The following is a 21,531-nucleotide window of genomic DNA, read 5'->3' as shown; positions in this document are numbered from 1 at the left end:
TGACTCATCTGGTCAAATAAGCTTCGGTGGTACTTCGCATTTTTTCCCTATACGTCTATCGTCGTTTCCCTTTCATGTTCTGAAATGCTGTGTCTGTAGGTTTTTCTTTATTTTGTAAGGGTCTCCCTCCCCAGAACCCCCCCACCCCCAACACACACGCACACACACGCACACACACACACTATATGTAATTTTGACAGCTGCTACTCCGGCTGGCAGCTATCACCCCACCCCTTCACCAACAACTGGCTGTTAAAAATCACCCCCTTTCCACGATTCCATACAACACGAGATGGTTTGCTTTTCCTGTTGGAATGTACAATGACCAATGACAATATATGTATAAAATATCCTCCAAATAGTGTTGTCAGTTTATACCACGAATATATCTTGAAAAGTAGCAAACAAAACAAGTGATGGTTTTACAGTGTATGTATGTATATATGTATGTGTGTGTGTGTGTGTGTGTGTGTGTGTGTATGTATATATATATATATATATATATATATATATATATATATATATATATATATATATATTCATTAGGCTGTGCATGAAAAAATAGCCTGAAAAGTATGAGGATTGCCTTCCTCAAAGACTTGACTTTTCCGTGATGCGAGCACGTGCGTGTTTATTTTTTCAATTTGACAGATAATAAACAATGTTCAAATAAGAGGGTTCAAGCTGTGCCACTTCTTTTTGAAGTTTACTGTCAAACTAGCTTAAATGGATGTGGAAGTATGTGGAAACATTTCATAACAATAATATAATCTAAAGGTGCCAAACGTATTTGCTCCAAGACCTACTTTTCTTTCTATTTTTATTTAATTATTTATTTTAGAAATGCCATGAGACATATGGGACAAAGCACTACAGTCAGGCCACAATATCACTGTATGTAGTGTGGAAGCCAACCATTCCGTCAAAATAAACTGTACTCATGCTACAACTACCATATTTCTCCGTGTACAAACATTGTTTTTAACATTATCTAACATTAATTTCAGTGTGAAATAAGTCATACCATGTCATTCACAAGGCTTAAAATGATTATATATACATCTAACCTAATATAGTATCCATTCGTTTTAGTGCGTTTGCACTTTCAAATGCACTTTCGTCAAGTTACACCTTTTTGCCTCTTTGTTGTCAACAACGTGGCTGTGTAGATCATTTTTCTGGCGGACTTGGACCCATTAGTAAAAGAAAAAGATCCATGGACTTGTCCGTTCAAGACAAAAATGCAAGAGCAGCGGCATGGCACACGTGGATGTCAGCAGTTGGGGGGAGAAACACAGCTAAGAGCAACCGATCCACACTGATCTCACTGCAGTCGTCACTTGAGTAAAGAACATCCCAAGTAAGATGATCAGCAAATCATCTCCAATGACCTCCATTTCAAACAAATTGGACGAGTCCGAAGAGGACCCGTGGAAGAGTAACAAGAATATTTGCGCAAATGATGAGCAGGAAGGAGAGGACGTCCAGGATTTAAATAGCGGGAGCTATTTGGCGTGTCAGATAGTGATGATGAGTTTGAGGACTTTTGGATTAATTCACATTCAACTGTGTCAGAGCAGTGGCACACCTGGATGGGTGTAGAAACACAGTAACGAGCAATCGATCCATGCTCTGATCTCACCATGGTCGTCACTTGGGTAAAGGAGGCTTCAGCAAAGCATTTCTGGAGACCTCCATTTCAAACTAATTAGACAATTCCAAAGACTACCCGGGGAGGAGTAACAACCATGAATGAAGGGATGACGAGGTGGAAAAAGACCACGTCCAAGATAGTCATGCATTGAAATGGAAGGAGCTTTTTGGCGTGTCAGATAGTGATGATGACTTTTGAGGGCTTTTCGACAAATTCATATTCAGCTGTTTCATCAAAATAAAGCAATGAAACTTCAAATTGTTTGATTGTTGCACCATTAGTTTCAGCATTTGCATCTACGCGTGCGTACATTGCCTCGCACTTCTCGTGTTTCATTTCTGAAATGAAATAACTGCAACAGTATGTTATTCGATTTACGATGAAGAAATAAGTGTAAAAGTACCGTAAATTCATCATTTCAATTACACACACCACATGATTTAATTGGACAACCATGATATGTGTAACCACTAGTCAGGGGTAGATTTATACTCCGGTTTTTATAAAATTCACCCAAATTAGGGGGGGTTGGGGTGTCGACTTGTAAGAGCAGTACGGTACCGTATGACATGAACGGTCTTGATACTCTTTTATTTTGAAGTTCCTCCTGGTAGCATAGTCACAACAATGCTCATTCAACTAGATCTTTGTTTCCCAAAGAGAGCGGGCTCGGATATAAACAGCACGGTTCTGTTCTGAAATTACGTTCACTCTACGTTGTTCTGAAATGAAGTACAAACAGTCAATACAGGATGCTATAAAAAAAACAAACATTTTTTTTCCAGTTGAAGTTCTTCTCATTCTCTTTATTGGTGTTCTTGTTTTTTTATTTTATTTTTTTTTAGTCCAATCAATGTCATGCGAGCGACTAACATAGCTAGGCAATCAACCATATAATCTACATCATATCCTCACGAGTCTATAATCTGTATTCTGATTAATATTGCATTTGTGGAATATGAATAAAGCAGAAAAATCCATCAGTGTTTATCCTTCACAGGAATGACAATTTTTCCTTGTTTTACTGACACTTGCTGTTGGCTGAAAATGACATTGCAATGCCTTAGGGCTCCGCTTTCAAATGCCACATGGCCAAACCCAGCGAATAGGTGAGCAGTGATGGCCATTACCTTTGACAGTATTCACAGACATATATTTATCCTCTATGCAAAACTACTAGCATTAGTGAAATTTACTGAAAACTTGCGGCAGTCTCTGTTTACATCTTTGTGCCTAAATGATACAGTCCCAAGGTGGCCATGGCACGGTTTTCAGGAAGAGTAGCACATCATTCATTTCAATTCATCACAATTCATTATGTTGCACAAACTGTTCAGTTCATTAGCATATGTTTTTACAAAATACAGTTTTAGAGTTTTAGACTGCTATCTATTTATAAGGAAAAAACCCTATACATTTTTCTTTCATTTGAATAAGGAAAGAAAGCCAAGTATAGTGGACCCCGGGATTCTCACTCTTTGGCAATTGGCACTCATGAATTGGCATATCCACTTTTTTTTTTTTTTTTTAGCCCACCCCTACATTCCACTCCTCACCCCTTTTCTATTCCCTCAATCAAAACACATATTGAGTGTAAATCTGCATTTAAATAAATATATTTTGAGTTTTTCCCCCAATGCTTTTCAGTGGGTATCAGTTATTTGCGAGTTTTCACTTTTGATGGGCAAGCCCAGTTCATAACGCCCAATAGTGCGGTCTACTGTATATGACCCACAATATTTACATCTCTGTGGTGTATATACTGATTTTTAGTTTACTTTTCTGTGAACTGTATAATCTCTCTCTGTATGCTGATTAGTGTGTAGACAAAGAGTGAGTGATTCCAAACCGTCTCGATAATCCTGTGGGCATAAACATTTAAATGATGATTCAAATTTTCTATTTACTTTTTTGGATAGGATTTGGATGAGTTCCAGCTCATTTGCATGAAAGGAAAAAGGATTCCGGGCTAGGCATAGAATGAGACGTGTGACTCATCAGAAGGTTGTGAGGATGGGTTGGGGAACGCACAGCGTTGGGCTTTTTGGATATCCTTACGAGTTGCAGTGAACTAATTTGTGGGAGTTACAGGCCTGTCAATTATCGTAGAGTGCCCAGTAATGTGTATTTAGGTGGAAGAACAGTCATTTGACCACTTGACCAAACTGACTGTTGTTGTTTTTTTGTGTGTCACTGTCAGAAGGTGATTCTTCTCTCTTTAGAGGTACTGTAGTATGTTTTTGTTGTATTGTTTACACTGCTGGTTAAATGTTCTGTTTTTCACATTTTGATATAGACAGACAGAAAAGAAAAACACACTGAAAATAACTAAAAAAATTACCCCCATGTGACCTTGATTTCTATTCTGTTCAATGTATTCTCTTTGTTCGATGTATCGTTCATATTTTTAATATGAATCAGTCAAAGCGGCATTCCCAATTTCATTAAATACATGCTGTTTTATGACAATAAGGGTATTGTATTTATTCTATTCCATTCCATTCACTCACAATTAATGGGGTGAGGAAGTAAACCAGGCAGTTTTCCATCTTCAGGGGTGCTGTTTATGTAGGGTGACATCTGTCAGTCTTCTTTTGGTTGCCAGTAACAGCCCTCTCTTTGCCTCGTTTTTCTGTATGAATGGCAACGACATTGAATGAGAGGGGCAAAATCAACCCAGCAATTTTCAATTTTTGAAGGAAGTATCAGAGGTAACAGAGGTGGATTGTATGACCTGGGTAGCACCTGTTACACTGCCTGTAAAAGTAATTTTTCTGATTGTATGGCACTGACGCAGAATCATGCAGATTAGTTTGACCTGGCAGATTCTGCTGTCAGTAGTAGTATCAGAGCTGTAGCAGGCAAATGTAGAGGCCTTAATTATTCAATTTTTTGCCCGGGACTATGTCCTGCAGAAACGGTATAGATGCAAATTGGGTCAAAGCTAACCTGGCAATTTTCCACCCTCTGGGATAGGTATTACAGTCAGTCTCTGATACTATCGTTATTCCGGGTTGTCATTCTGTGTAAAGCGCACTGCACAGAAATGGGGGATCAAGTCAAAATGACCACTTTCCGCCTTCAGAGGTAATATCAACTTTTAAGAACTGGCACAACACCGGCGGAGGCTGTCAGGTTTCAAATGTCTCCATCCTGAAGCAATACATTGAAATGGAATCGGGGGGCAAAGTCAGTCCACTTTTTAATCATTACTTTTTCATCAAGTTCTGAGGTAGGATCAGAAACAGAGCTGATGTATTGTGGGCTCCCCGTCTGATCAAAGGCTTCTGAAATGTAGTGACGCACAATTGACCAGGCAATATTCCGCCTTTAGAGATATTATAAGAGCTGCAACAATCTTTGTTGCGTTTGCTCACTTTTTACTGCCTGTATGGACTTTTTCTTATGAATCAATGTTCTTCATAAACAGCAGTGACACAGAATCAAGGAATTAAGTCAACCCAGCAAAATGACGGAAAGGCACAATAGAATTGTAAACAGTCAATTAATTGACAATTCTGCCCTCAGAGTGCATACAATGCATTTCGATTAATCATTCTATACTTGTTTACTTTTTAAAAGTTAAATATTGACACCTCGGTTCACATGGTGTCATTTATTCACAAAGAGTGGAGAGCACCTTTGCGGTGAACAAACGTTCAACCTCTGACCTCCTTCACATAATTTGTAACCACTGCACGCAGGCAACACTTGCAGACAAAGGCAGCACTTGCAGTTTGTCGGAAAGGGAAGGGTTTTTTTTTTTTAATCATGCAAATGCCAGCATCCACCGCCTTTCTTCCTCTTAACAGGCTGAGAGATAGAACTTCCTAAAAAAAAAAAAAAAAAAAAAAAAGTCCTTAGCGTCAGCAGACAAAATTAGATTGCAAAGAACTCTGTTTGCAAGGTGCATTTCTTTGTTTTGGGCCTAAATAGACCATTCTCTGTGAATTTTCTGGCCCCGACAATTATCCCCGCTTCGTGTAATTAAAAAAACAAAACAAAAAAAAGGAAGTTTAAAAAAAAATCTGTGCATATTGCTTTGTTTAAAAAAAAAAATACCTAGTAGTTTCGCCAAATTCTGTCCAGTCAGAACCTTCGTCTCTTACTGTCACCGGCATCAGCATATTTGGCGGGAAATACGCCCTGGATGTACAGTTGTTATGCACCAGCAAAGAGCCAACCTTCCAGCCTTGCTTGAGCACTTCGAAGTGGCACTGTAGTTAGCTAGCGCCTGGAGAATGGTTACAACCAACACAGTTTAGAGGGGATGGGCTTCCATGTTGATTCTCAAAAATGTGACATCAGAGCATGTTTGCCGCAGAGCGATGACATAAACTCAGGTTTAGGATTGCTACATGAAAATCCAGAAAATTTGGCAAATCTCCACATTTGTTGGAGTTTTTTTGAGATGTTCTTTTTTACGGTCCGCTCCGGGCACGTATAGAAGATAGGGCAAACTGGAGACATTTGCCACCCATTTGCAAGAACCTCGGATACTTGTAGACTGGGCCTCTTGTGTATGTCATTGTAAAGCAGTGTACAGTTAATAAGCCACAATGATCAAACCGATTATCCTATAATCTGGGGTATTTTAAGAGTTATTTTCCCTCTGCGCACAAAAAGACCAATAATTGTAAATAACTACAAATATTTACTCTCATAAGTCCTTATGTATGCTATCGACACCATTGGCTGATCCATGGACAGATAGCCTGTAACAAGTTGCATGACACAAGTAGGGTAGAAACGGTTTTTGTTGAGTGCTTGTCTAACATGTCTCTCTAGTCAAATAAAAAATGATAAGAACAAGAATCTAGTCACCAGATAAGCTACCAGTTAGCCTAGCTTCTTCTACTTCTTTGTTCTTTGTTCTTGACGACAGTCCCTTTGCCTTTCTACAAGTTATCTTTTTGGGTCATCTGCATTTCAAAACCATCTGGTAAGATGTTAAAAATAGGTACATGGGTAAAACCCACTTTAAAAATACATGTGAATTAATATTATCATTATTATTATTTATTTTATTTTTTTTTTATCATGAAAAGCTACCACTGAAGCTACTGCGCCCCATGCACACCTTTACTGCAATGCTCTCGTCTAATTGGACTGAAACATTGGCAGTGGCGACTTCCTTTGCTCACTGCAGCAACTGTTACCGTCTGTTGTGACTCATTCGTGTTTGGCACAGCCAAATGTTCGCATCGACATTATAAACACTGAACGGAAGTCTGTGGTACTTTTGTAATGAAATACAAGCAGAAAGAATGACATTGTTCTGTTTGTTATTAGAATAACCGAAGCATTAGTTTTGGCAGCCTGTACATTTTGACATGGCTGTACAGAAGTTAGACAACTCTCAAGGTTAAGGTGGTAATGAATGTTTCACTTAGAATCACTGATTATTTGATGATACAACATACTTGAGAACTAAAGTGATATATCGCTGACTTGAGATTTTGCCACTGTACATGCGTCCATGAAACCTTGATTGCGCAAACACAATTTTTGGATGCTTGCCATCCTTGAAATATATGTTTAGATGTAAGAAACAATGAACATTTCACAATCTTCTCTGCTTTCCAAAGTGTAAGGCCTTTTGAGAGCTTTCTGATTTTGAGAATGATCTGTATAAAATGTGTTTTTTTTCATGTCAGATGTTTGGTTTTTCACATACTTAATCTGGTCAATTCAGCCCTCTTTGGGGTTGTAAAAGTGAATATTTGTGGAAATATTCAAGTTAAATTGTGGAAACTACTGTAATATTAACATTCTTTAACAAATAATACACAGGGCGGCCTCACAGTACTTTAGGGGCAACGGTTTATCAATTAATTAATTTGATTGATATTTATTTTTGATAATATATTTATCTAGTGGCCTAAAATTAAGGTGGAAAATTTCCTGGGAAATTTTGAAATTTGAAACTGTCAACATTTTGACAAACACTGCTCCACCGAAATATATTGTTGCATAATCTTGGCTAAAATAACCACATTTAATGCAAATGCACTCCTCAATTACATACACACAGCACTGCATTTAAGTTTATATCACACTGAGTGACGAAGTCTTTCGACGGTGTGCACACTTAGCATTTTTTTTTTTTTTGGTCAGGGTTTTTTCGAGGTTGATATATTTGGTATCTTGCAGGGTTTACACAGAGTTTACACAGTGAAAAAGTAAGTGACCCCTGTCTTGATTTCTGTATTTTTTTGTGTCTATCACTTGCAGCAAAAACTGAAATCAAACGTTTGTGATCATTGGTAATGAGTCTTACATACCGCTGTGAAGGATTTTTAAACCTCTCTTCTTTGCAGCATTGTTTCAACTCTGCCATATTGGAGGGGTTTCCAGAATTAACCATCTGTTTAAGGCCACACCACAGCATCTTAATTGGATTTATAGTCGGGCGTTAACTTTTTTAGTCCAAAACCTTAATTTTGTTCTTTTTGTGCCATTCTGAAATGAACAACCTAGTGTGTTTAGTAGCGGTGTTCTCCTGCATTATTCATGAGTGCTTGAGATTTAGGGCACAAACTGATAGCCGGACGTTCTCCTTCTGGATGTTCTGGTAAACAAAATTAGTTTTTCCATCAATCAGAGCAAGTTGTTCTGGTCCTGAGGAAGAAAATCAGCCCCAGACCATCACACCAACACCATCATGCTTTACTCTTGGCGTCATGTTCTTTAAATCGGATGCTGTATCATTTTTAGCCGGGATAGCAGGCTGCACACTTTACAAAAACTTTAATTTTTTGATTCATCAGTCCACAAAATGTTTCATGAGAAGTCATGAGAATCACCAAGGTGCTTTGCATGAGACGAGCCTTTGTGTTCTTTAGTGACAGCAGTCTACAATCCCCTCAAAAAGTTTTGGTACAAGTAAGCAAATTTCTTTATTTTTCCTGTAGACTGGAAACATTTGAGTTTGACACCAAAAAACGAATATGAGACAACAGATCAACAATTCAGCTTTTATTTCCAAGTATTTACATCTTGATCTGATACACAAATTAGAAGAAAACGTTTTTTGGAAAGAATAACCACATTTTTAGGTTATCAAAAAGGTTGGAACAGACAAAATTAAAGCAAGTAAGACTTAATATTTTGTTGCAAATCCCTTGCTTGCAGAACTGCATCAAGTTTATGACCCATTGACGGCACCAAACTTTAGCATTCTTCTTTTGGAATGCTTTTTCAGGCTTTCACTGCAGCCTCTTTCGGATGTTGTTTGTTTTGGGGATTTGTTCCCTTCAGTCTCCTCTTCACCTGTTGAAATGCATGCTCCATAGACTTTAAGTCTGTGTTTGACTTGGGCACTCTAAAACCTTCGACTTCTCGCCCCTGATGAACTCCTTTGTTGTTTTTTTAAGTGTGTTTTGGGTCATTATCTTGCTGCATGATGAAGGCGCTCCCAATCAGTTTGGATGAATTTTTCTGTAAATGAGCAGACTAAATGTTTCTATTGATGTTTGATTGATGAGTTCAGTTTGCTACTTCCATCAGGTCTTATATCATCACAGAAGATTAATGAGCCCGTTCCAGACAAAGCCATGCAAGCCATGGCCATGGCCATGGCCCCTACCATGTTTTACAGAGGAGATTGTATGATTGGGATCATGGGCAGATCCTTTTTTTTCTCCAAACTTTAGCCTTTCCATCACTCGGATAAAGGTTCATCTTTGTCTCATCAGTCCATAAAACCTCTGGAGGTTGTTGGTGATGTCGCTAGCAGTTGTTTGGGGGGCTTTCTTTGCAGCTATATTTCAATATTTCTATCATCAAATGCAGTTGATCCTCTTGGTCTACCTGTTTAATATCTGTTACTTACTACACAAGTTGTATCTTTCTCCTTCAAAACATTCCAAATGGTTGTACTGGCTATGACCAATGGTTGTCCAATGGCTCTGATTGACTTTTCAGCTACTCTCAGCTTCACAATTGCTTCGATCTTCCCCATAGACAGGTTTTAATGTTTGATACACCTCTCTTACACTTCTCTGCCAGACTGTAAGTGCACTGGAAAACCTAACTCTGAAACAGACATTAACTGCTGTTTATTTGAAATAATTAGAAAACAACACACACCTGTCAGTCACATGTTCCAATATTTTTGATCACACAAAAATGTAGTGTTCCTTTGCAAATAATGTCCTCCTCAAGTTGCGTATCAGATCCAGATACAAACACCTAGAAATCAGAGTGGAAATGTTGAATTTCTGTCTCATAATCGTCATATGGTGTCAATATTTACAGTCTACAGGAAAAATAAAGGATTTGTCTTCACTGTTCCAATACTTTTGGAGGTGACTGTATTTTATCTGGGAACCCTCCCATGGATGCCATTTTTTAGCCAGTGTATTTGTTATAGCGGAGTTGTGAACACTGACGTTAACTGAGTCCGGCAGGGATCCCTGCAGTTCTTTGGGTGTTTTTCCAGGTTCTTTTGTGACTTCTTTCGTGAGTCATCGTTGCACTGTTTGTCGAACACTCCAGGGAGGGTTTTCCACCATTCCCAGCTTTCTTCGTTTGTGGACAATGGCTCTGACAGTGGTTTGCTGGAGCCCCACAGCTTTGACTTTTATTGTCACTTCATTGTAACCTTTCCCAGACTGATAGTTTTCAATCTTAGTTTTTTCTCATTTCTTTTGAAATTTCTTTTGATTATGGCATGATGCGTTGTAGGAATTTTGTAGCCCACTTCTACTTTTAGCCTATATTTAATCGATTTCTTGATTCAACGAAGATGGTAGCAATCAGATTAAATTGATCTCAGCTTTTCCAACCCCCCCATGGTAAATTAAATCATCATTTAGAAATTGTATCATATCCATTCTAGGGTTGTCCTAATGAGATATTAAGCCTGGTTTGATGAAATAAAACATTTGTGAAACACAGAAACCGGCATGGTGCAAATCCCTTTTCACAGCACCGTAGTTGCAAGCAGTTATGTTTGTCATCATCATATATGGAACATGTTCCAAATTCCTTGCCGACCATGTTTTCCTAACTATATTTCAATTCCCTGTAGAGGGCCAAGCATCAGTTTTGTCATGTTTCATATTTTCATTATTTCCAAAATTTGAAAAACAATTAGTAATTTTGCAGCCCTGCCCGAAATGGTCAAATTCTCAAAATGTCAGTGTCTTATATTGTTTTGTTTGTTTTCTTTAGTCCTCCATGAAAGCAGATGATTGTGTTGATTCATAAGTCATCAAAACTAAACATTTGGTTTTCCTTTGGAAAACTATGATCAACAATTTAGCAGATTTTTTCTGATCTTATGGACAAAACCAGCAAGCAAATTATAAATAAAAGTACTTTTCATTTTCAGTTTGAAAAAATGTCCCGTTATGTTAATGAGGGGATGGGAATTTAAAAATGTATTATTAAAAAGCGCTGCACTACTCATGTTACAAAAACCCTCTACGCAGGTTAATTATGTACCCTCTGTCAGCTTATCAAAGAGAATTTTCTTGTTCTGACAGTCACGATGCCACACATGATCAAAAAGGAACAATCCACTGTTTGTAATAAATATAATATTCAGATTGTATAAATTACCTTGTATAATTTTCTGCTTCACACTTTTTGATCATCTACAATGACACACCAATACGAATTACGATTTTCTAGCGTGGCGTAGAAAATGGATGAATGGTTGCCTAGCCCAATGTTCCCTGCGATTGAGTGGTGACTATTCAGGTTGTAGAAGGTCTCAGTTCCCCACAATCCCAAGCGCTATAGAAAATTGATGGACGGATGCCTGGCTATCAGCCTTATAACTGGCTGGCAACTGGTCCTTGGCATTTTGCCAAGTCAGCAAACATAGGCTCCAGTTCCATCAACACTTGGAACAGGACAGCCGGTATGGGAAACGGATGGATGATTGCCAGCAGCATGGTGGAGTCATGCTTTACATGATTGCCTTGTAGTCGAATCTTTCTCAGTGAATCTTGCCAATTGTTTGGTTTTGTCCCATGACACATTTCCGAAATGGTTATCCACGTCTTGCTGTGGTCAGGGATTGACAAAGCGACCAGTCCAGGGTGCGGTTTACATTTTGCCCCAAAGTCAGCTGGGATAAATTCCAGTTCAGCTGCAGCTCTGATGTAGAAAATGAATGGATCGCTTTTGATTCTTGACACGTTTCACACATTCCAGTCCATCACTTTCAGCAGACCTGTTATTGTGGCTTGTCGTCGTGTGACTCACAGTTGCCCCACAAGAATGTCTTAACCCCCTGATGCGCATCAAGACCATGTCTTGGAGAGGGTTGAATCAAAGCTCTCATCAGCGCACGCCTACATGCCCCCACTCCATCAGCAGGGGTCTCTCCTTATCGTTTGACATTCCTGTATAATTTTGCTTGAATGTTATATTTAAGAAAAAAAAAAAGCCTACAGATCCCCAGCTGTTGGCAAGCACCTACACATTCTTTATAAGGCCACTGGCACTTCCTCCTTCCACGTTTGTTAATAGCCTTCTCAGGCTCGGAAAAAACCCACACGCATGTGTTGGAAAAAGGATGTGAGATGCTACCGAGGTTGAGTGTGAGAGCTTCCCAGAGACTAGGGAACAGCTGCTCATACACACATCGGTGTTCACGCTGTCTAGAACTGAGAGTGGCTCCATCCAAAGGAGGAACAAGGCTGTTTTCATGCATGTGTGACTGTCTCTGTTTCACCCCGCCTGAAATAGCTGGTCTCGCAGTGAGTCATCTTCAACTTCCCAGAGGGAGGTTTGCTCTTGTGGTGCGAACACACACATATCCATACATCTACACACATACACACACGCACAGGCACACGCGAACACACACAATGTCACTATTTTCTGGGGATGCACTTAACTTGTCTTTATCAACGCTTGTCAAGACGACGACGGAATTCTCGACTGACTGTAATCGATGCCTTGAACAAAGAGAGGATGAAACAGCCATCAGCGAGCATTGCTCAGGCAGGCGTCCATTATTCCCTGCTGCGTACTGTAAAATTCTAAAACACGTTAGAGGCAGAATGTTCAAATATAATTTAAGTCATAAGTTGTAGTCTAGCATTCCTATACTCCACTCCAGTTGGGTGGAAGTAATTTCTGTTGTCTCTGGTTGCTGTCTGGTAGTGGTAGATACTCCCTTTTGTATTAGATGCTTTTATAAAAATACGTAAAAGGAGCAAAAGGTGGAGTCAATGGAAAACTGGCATGCTTTTTGTATGGATGGAGGTTACACACCAATGCCAGGACATCACAATCATACCCAGTAGATCATTACTACCACAGTCTATATTAATGACTTGAAACATTGTACCTGATGGTATAAAGCAGGAGTAGGGAACTTCTGTTCCTCGAAAGCCATATCCTGCCTGTTTTTGATGTGTCTCACTTTCAACACACCTAATTTAAATGATCAGGATTGTTATCAGGCTTCCACAGGGCTTGCTGATGAGCTGATTATTTGAACCAGATATGAAAGGCGAGATAAACATAGAAAATAAGCAGGATATGGCTCCCGACGAACCGGGGTTCCCTACCCCTGGTATAAAGTATGTGTATGTACTGTATATTAGTATTTTTGTAAGATACAAAGCTTTTCCGATATTGAATCCCCCTTCGAGTGTACCGGTTAATGCAAAAACAGGACATGTTTAAAAATATTTGTAAACCACAGATGAATCGTGTATTGATTTGAATTTGAGTAGTGAGCAATAATAATCATGCCTGATAGTAGTCAATTGCCCCTCATTCATGAACTAGTCTGCCAGTGTAAATTGCTAATAAGAAAATGTGTAGCCTCTCCTGGAAATTGACAAGCTGCATTAACATTTTTACCTCTTCTTGAACACTGGTGTTCCTCCGCCAACATTTCCGATAGTAGTAGCCACCATGTTTAAAACGATACTCAATTAGAATGAAGTATAGTGTATAGGTGCTTCTCTTTTTATGACAGGCTTCTGTTCTTCCAGTTTGAATTTGAAAATTTTGAAAATTTGAAAAATTGAATTTTGAAAAATTTGTATGTAATGAATTGCAGTCTGTCACTAAACTTCTATTTTGCAGCTGAAAAGTCATAATTACCACAAACCATAAAGGGAGAGGTGACGCGCATTCCAAACTTTTTTTCCAAATTCCACAAGGACAAGAAAACAGCTGCCATTTCCCTTAAAACTGAGTCGTCACTATGATTACAATGGAACACAATCCTGAATTCACAAACCTTGTTTTTAAATTTAAGGGATCCTTCTTTATCATACCCCTTGTCCAAAGTTTGTGCAAATCTGTAATGCTACATTTGTAAAACAAACAAAATCTGGCACAACAAATGGTACTGGACTGAATGGACCTTACCCAAATAAAACAATCACCAATGTGCAAGTTTGCCAGTATAATCATGCTAATGCAAAAACAAAAGCCAGTAAAAATTACCTTGGCAAAAACAATCACAAGGACATAATATAACTGCCATCGTCCTTCCAACTCGTAACTCGTCTCGCAGAACCCCAACTCTTGTTTTGTTCCATGAGCATTCATTCAGTTCAAATTGACTGGACAGACGGCAAAGCACCTCGCCTGTCTGTGTGTTGATACTGTCAAGGTGCCCCATTTGCCTGCCAAAACTGTTGGAATTGAACCTGGAGCTGCTCCAAGGCTTCTGTTTGGTGGACCAGGTGGTCTTTGTCCAAATGTTTGGCTTTTTAAGTAGGACACTCAGGTCTGAGTGTCATCGTTAATGAAAAATTAATGTTTTAGATTTGTTACTGTAATTTTCTTCATGACAAACTGCAGTCTAGGCACTCAGGATATCACCGCATCAACGGACCTTTGAGTCAGCTAATTAGGCAAACAGGAACTGAAAGCAGCTTTTACGGCTTGATTATGAATTACTTATATTTAGCACAGTACACTTAAATAGTATTGCAGGGTAGGCCCATATGCAAATCCAAGTTGAAAAGGGCATTCAGTTGAAAGCCCATATGTTCATTTTTATTTTTTAGTCCCCCTGAGATTTATCATTTCCGCACAAAAAGAGGAAGTATCATCATGTTTAAGGAAGTAATTGCTGGTCTCCGTTCTGTTTATGTGTAGAATTAATCCCTAGGTAAGTTTCTTTTTATTTGTGGAGGATACAACAGGTTTGAAATATAGTGAAACTGAGTTGAACCCATGATAAATTGTAACATAAAGAAAGACTCGCCAGTCTTGCTGATAAAATATCCTCACACATCTGTGGCTCTCCATCCCAGGTCTGCACATGGGGGCGGGCAAGAGCAAGCCCAAGGAACCGGGCCAGCGCTCCATGAGCGTAGACGGCACCATCGGCACGGGCTCTGACAGCGGACACTTCCACCATCTGGGCCCCGCCCAGCAGACCCAAACACCAAACAGGAGCCCTGCGGTGGGCACGGGCCGGCGGGGCTACCAGGGGTACCAGCATGCGCCCACCAACACTCCTGAGCTGGCTCTCTTTGGAGGAGTGGACCACACAGGCACTGTCACTTCACCTCAGAGAGGACCTTTGTCAGGTATGCTTTCCAGTTACACCAATCTCAGACAGGGACTCGATAGAGCCAACATATTGTTCCTTTGGAAGTGATCATTTCATGGTGACGCAGGGTAGGGTGGCTTATTTACTGGTTGCCTGGTAACTTCCTTGTGAGAAGAAAAGCCTAAAATTTTAAACATGTTATATAACACATGCTTGCACGTATACACACACAATAAACTATCATATACGTTTAGAAGTGGATGAACATCATGGGATTCCATCGGGGATAAGACTGGTTTGTTTTGTTGAAAGCTAAGCGAGCACTCACCCTCAACCTCGACAGGTTTTTGAAAAGAGAAAAATAGCTTAACCAATTCTCAAAGTGACAACCCGGTCAAATAAAGTAGTTTTTGCAGGGGCCTTCAAAATCTTCATTCCGATTAGTAACTTTCCCATCTATGAAATATGAATTAGAATTGCATCAATTAAGTGTTCACTCATCGATTTTTAAATTACAAATTTGATTTAGTATGGTCTGAATCCTCACCATTTCGACTTCTCGGCAGTAAATATGAGCCAGTTTCTGTAGTCCTCCTCGAAAGCACACAAAATAGCTTCATGTTGTAAAAAAAAGAAAGCATGTGCCAATATTTAAAGGGGTCTTTGCTTTCATCAACACTTTTGCCTTTTATTCTGATATTACAGCCGAAAGCAGGAAAGGAATATTAATTTGATTTACATCATATACACTGTTAATTTGGAACTTTAAAATAAATCAATGGAAATTAACACTTGCCTCTTTGTCCATTTCATCAATTAATGACCAAAGTGATTGGCATATTATTAGATTATTAAAATTATCCTTCAATGCAGCCTAGTATTTTGTTGCACCAAAACTAAAGTGAAAATCAAAAACATTGATACATCAGAGCATCAATGTCCTTAAAGGGACAATGTGTAAGATTTAGACCGTTTTCATTATGTATAGCAGGAGGTGCTGCACTTACCATTATCCGTAGCGATAACAGACACGGCAGGCTCTGGAGACGTGCCACCTCCCCATGTAATATGATTTAATGATAACTAGACCTACGATTATATTTAAAACATATTGTCGGTCGTTAAGAACACATTTATTTGCAAGTTTTTGGAATTCCTATTCATTTAATTGATTCATTTTTAATGAAAAACGGTCCAAATCTTACACATAATCTTTTCCCTTTAAGGGAAAAATATATGGTTCTAACTGCACAAAATGTTATAAGGGGACACTAATGACACGGTACGGTTGAGATCCAAGTGCGCTCAGTGTTGCTGCTGCATGCAATTTGATTTTTTCATTGGCTGTTTGGCAACATTCTTTCCACAAATGACCGACCTCTCCAATGGGGGGGTTTTAATAAAAAAAGGGACATAGGAACCGGAACAATATTTTACATTCTTATTTGGCTTATTTTACGGAATTCTGCTCAAACACATGTCAGAGAAAATGTTTTCTTTTATCAACATCAATCTCGAGACAATTTCCAGGACAACAGAAATGTTGAGTCATGTCAGCAGTGGAAGAGGAAGTACTTTTTTCCCCTCCTCCTCCTATCCGACCTTCAGCTGTGAAATAGACTTGAAAGCTCTGACGTTAAAAGGCTGCTCACTGCTCTGCAGACTTGACATTAAGCCTTAATGTGTCTAGACTGGCCAGATGGTTGAACTAATGTTGCTCCATCCAATGTATGAAACGTCTTTTTGCTGTCTCCTCCCATATATTCATCAGCAGTTGCATTAGGATTATACATCGTTAAAAGGAAGTGGCCAAAAGCCTGCTCAGGCAGGGTACACAGTCCGATAATCGGGGCCAATTTCAGCATTTCCTCCTTTTCTTATTAACGTCAGTAAAAGCCTCATTATTGGATAAGTAACTGTTTATCCTGTCGTACCCCATGAAAGACAGTCAGTAGCTGTAAAAGCTATGTCCTTCACACGCTTTCGGTCACCTGCAGTCTACCTGTCAATATTTCTCATCAAGCCATGATAAATGGACAGCATCTACGCTTAGAGTGTTTGCAAAATAACAATGGATTTATGGCACATTAGAATTAGAAAAGTCTTACAGGGTTATTATTCACATTTTGCTCCCTAAACACATATTGCCGTGTGTATGTCTTGCAGGAGGCGTCACTACATTTGTGGCACTGTATGACTATGAGTCACGGACAGCATCTGATCTGACCTTTCGGAAAGGCGACAGACTGCAGATTGTCAACAACACGTAAGAACCGGCAGTAGACTTTGGGTGCTTTATTATACCCCTCCTCACTTATACTGCAGTTTGATGTCAATAGATTTGGTTATGCACGTTAGCACAACCGTGTTTGCGTAAAACATGACATCACAACATCACACACACAAAAAAAAATAATTGGAAATGTTGAAGGACCACCACAATAGCGTCATGATGATACTTTTACTTGTGCGCTCGCTGTCCACAATCTACTTTTGGATAAAAGGGTATTAACCAGAAAGTCCAATGTCTTTTTTAAAGTTTAGATTACAATACTTAAATTACACAGTTACACTTCCCTAAGGGATGTCTGCTTATCTTAATGCTAACAAACAACGCAGAGTGCCATGGATATGTCATGTGGCCTTATAACATGGACAAAAAATATACCAGTGCTCACATAACAATATACATTATTTTTCTTCTGCTAAAAAACAACTACGGTATACTTATTTTTGGTTACTGAGTCACCAGCAGTTGTTGTAGAATTCTTCTTTTGTCTACACAACTGTATTGTAATGCCCACAGTGTCTTAATTCATGCACATTTGGACTATTTCATTCTTTGAATTCTATTTGTTATTACTTAGTAGTAACATAGCAATAAACACTGTTTTTTACAATACTATCATGCACTACTTTCCTTACTAAAATGAACAAATTATAAAAATTTTGTTGTATTCTCTGTCGGTAAGGCAGATTAAGACATTTCCATTCAATAGAGAAACATGATTTACAAGCGGGGCTGTGAGTGTGGTTAAAGAAATAATTAAACCCGTATCTCAAGGCACTACTGCATATGTTTATAATTAAAAAAATTGCATTACGTTACTGTAGAATTCCATTGCAATATATTGAAAAGTGTTTCAATTTTTTCACAGTGAAATGTTACAAACATGTCATTTTGATGAAGCGCAACTGAGATAAAGTAGATTTTCAGTTTTCAAAGTCTGAATTTAATAGCTCAATTCAAAAATTGAAACTCATTTTATATTGGCAAGTTGATATGACAGTGGCAATCAGAGCAAAGGCCATTTGAGGATCCACCCCTTTAATAGCTTCTAGCCAAATGTCTTTTTTTTCGTGTTCTTTTTCTGCTGGTTGGGACAACATGGTAGGGCTGAACAAAAATGAATCTCTAATATTCAATGTGTATGAATTAAACATCAAATGCATCCACAAATCCTAAGGATCCTCGGTGGGAAAAAGTACACTAGGCGCTCTCTGGGTCTTCTGTTCTGAAATGATGTAACGTAGTATGTCAGCCCCGCTGTGTCGTCCCACCGCGTGTTCTCCGCCTCCGCTGTCTGTCTGAGTGCTGCTCGCCTTGCTGTGTTTTGATGTGTCTGCTGTGTCTGTTATCTCTCCCTCTCTCTCTCCCTATCTCGTTCTCTCACGCCTCATGGTCTCTCCTAGGAAAAAGTACAGCTTCAGGTCAGTAATCCTTCCTGCAATAAGAAGACAAATCTTTTGCAACCTTTTTTTATCCGCACTAATGCTGATACACGCTATAATGTTTGTATAGAGATGATGGGCATGATAAATACGTGCTGTTTGTAATAGCATAACAGATAGTTGACAATTAAGTGGAATGAGCTTCCCAATGCTGGCAAAGTGTGTCAGTCTATTGGTCATAGTACATCTTGTACCACATCAATGAGTGGTACGTGAGGTTTTATCAGAACGAATAGAATGCTTTTTAATGACGTTCATCGAATATGAACTGTTAAAAAAAAAAATACAAAACGTCATGCTTGTGACGTCTTGTGCACCCCCATACAAAAGAAAAAAAAAAATCATACCTGAAGTTCTTGTGACACTCTTCTCAATTTTAAATTGGTACCCAATAAATATTTTCCAGTGGTTATTGTAACAGTAGGCTCTGAAAAAGTACTGATTCTCACAATATTCTGGTAATGTGTAATATGAAATAATGCCTAGTATGAATTATCCAGTTTTCACAATGTTGTATTAGAGCAGACTGCAAGTCCAATGAACTGGTGAACTCTGCTGACTGCAAAATCAGCAGCCATAAGAACATAATCTTGTGCAGTGCAGTGATGGGTTCTTGTCCCGTCACTCCTAGACAGCCAATGTTGAATTCCCAGTTATCATAATATTGACCTATAAAACCGACTTTGGTGAGTGTCGGTATATAAAGTGTTGTTCCCCGGGCCGGCCAAAGTCAGCATATTTTCCTTCCACGACAAATTTGCAGTAGAAATGATCAAAATCTGCTATTAAAAAAAATGTATTTGGATGCCCATCCCCAGCATCCCTAACTTGCAATAAAGTGTCTACTAATTAATTGCACTCAATAAACTGCTTTTCCCTGACATCATTATGTGCACTGTTGGAGTGGGTCAGCATCATTCCAGTATATGTTAAGCTTCAGGCTTCCTCTTCCTCTTCTCTTCAAATCGCGCTTTTCTGCTACGATGAGTCAAGTTGACACAATGTTAAGCTGACTCTAAGAAAAATAATAGAAAGTATCTATTGCTAATTCTTGACGGCTTGCCCTGTCTGCAAAACTGACTGATAGATACCCAAAAGCTATTAAAACCACACTGTCACGAAATTAGAAGAGACCTGTGACTTTTCCCTGTTAATTCCCTTTTTACATTGTTTTTCTCTGGTTGCTATGACAGAGAAGGGGATTGGTGGTTGGCTCGCTCCTTGACGACCGGAGAGAGCGGGTACATCCCCAGCAACTATGTGGCTCCGTCGGATTCCATCCAAGCAGAAGAGTATGTCACACAGCATACTGTACTGTATTGTGACACACATTGCCTTTGAAACAAACCGAACTACTTCTTTGGCCCACTTTTGGCAGGTGGTATTTTGGGAAGATCACTCGGCGAGATTCAGAAAGGATCCTTTTAAATGTACAGAACAGACGAGGAACCTTCCTGGTGAGGGAAAGCGAGACAACGAAAGGTGAGACTCCGTGGGGGTCATGGGCGCACTGGAGCCTATCCCAGCAGTCTTCAGGTATCAGGCGGGGCACTCCCTGAACTGGTTGCCAGCCAATCACAGGGCACATGAACGGACTACCATTAACATTAACACACCTAAGGGCAATCTGGAGCATCTAATTGACCTTCCATGCATTTTGTTAATGTGGGAGAAAACCGAAGCACCCGTAAAAAACAATTACAGGCATGGGGTGGACATGCAACCTCCACACAAAATAGAATGTTGTAGAGCCAATCTCCAATCCCAGTTACCATGTCAAAGTGTCCTTGAGCAAGACACTGAACCATAATTTGCTGCCAGTCAACCTGACAGTGCTCTACGTGGCAGCAGCCGCCATTAGTGTATGAAGCAGTACAGTATATGAATGGATGATTGTGAGCTTTTGTAAGGCGCTTCGAGCACAATCTGATTTCTGGATCATTAGAGTGCTTTTTATCTAAACTTTTATGATAGAGAGCAAAATGTGGTTAACCTCCACCAAGGGTACGGTTTAAATTTTGCATTTCACATAAAGTCTGAGATTCTGTTCCAGCTATTAAAACTTGTATAACCTCCTGTGTGCATATAAATTTAAAATGATGGGTATGTAGTCATTTAGCTTTTAATGAGCATTTTGTTTCAGATCGCCTTGAAAACATGACACATTTCAAGTACATCGTGTCAGTGCCTGTATTTAGGAACTTATGAACAGTTAGGTGGAAAGAAAGGTCATTGAAGTGACAGATGCCCTTTCACGTTCGTATTAATCACTTCCAAACACTTCCATATTGACTGGTCGCTGGCCACGTCTGAGCACAATGTGTCTGCAGACTGTTAAAAATAACATTTAATGGCGTGATCAGGCGACAGCAGACGGTACTGTGCAAATTGAGGAATGGCAATCTTATCAAATAAAATATGTGGGTAAGTATCCATGCAGTAGATTTTAGCAAAGTTGTAAACTATGTATGTAAGCCTTGGAGCTAAAGTGCATCTGGAAAATATTCAGTCCTTTACTTTACCCACATTTTATCTTTCAGCCTTATTTCAAAATGCAACATGAACAGATGTTTTGATCATCTGTCCAATTAGATAAAATATGTAAAACTAAAGAAAAGATTCTCAACGAAGGCAGTACAGTGCAGGTGATCAGAATGTT

The 21,531-nt window shown here is 39.2% G+C and overlaps 1 protein-coding gene across 1 annotated transcript in view; it reads left to right on the top strand.

The window, feature by feature from the left end:
- The window catches only part of LOC148418575 (proto-oncogene tyrosine-protein kinase Src-like), a 34,145-nt gene that overhangs the window by 762 nt on the left and 11,852 nt on the right, over positions 1 to 21,531 (top strand). The window contains exons 2-6 of the mRNA XM_088423083.1: positions 14,899 to 15,177; positions 17,307 to 17,406; positions 18,834 to 18,851; positions 20,066 to 20,164; positions 20,251 to 20,354. Of these exons, the coding sequence (XP_088279209.1) occupies positions 14,907 to 15,177; positions 17,307 to 17,406; positions 18,834 to 18,851; positions 20,066 to 20,164; positions 20,251 to 20,354 (592 nt within the window). The 5' untranslated portion in view covers positions 14,899 to 14,906. The remainder of the gene's footprint in view (positions 1 to 14,898; positions 15,178 to 17,306; positions 17,407 to 18,833; positions 18,852 to 20,065; positions 20,165 to 20,250; positions 20,355 to 21,531) is intronic.

The sequence above is a fragment of the Hippichthys cyanospilos genome, chromosome 9 (genome assembly GCF_059441005.1).
Source record: "Hippichthys cyanospilos isolate Australia breed blue-spotted pipefish chromosome 9, RoL_Hcya_1.0, whole genome shotgun sequence".
Classification (NCBI taxonomy): Eukaryota; Metazoa; Chordata; class Actinopteri; order Syngnathiformes; family Syngnathidae; genus Hippichthys; species Hippichthys cyanospilos.
This window is presented reverse-complemented; position numbering and strand designations above follow the sequence as displayed.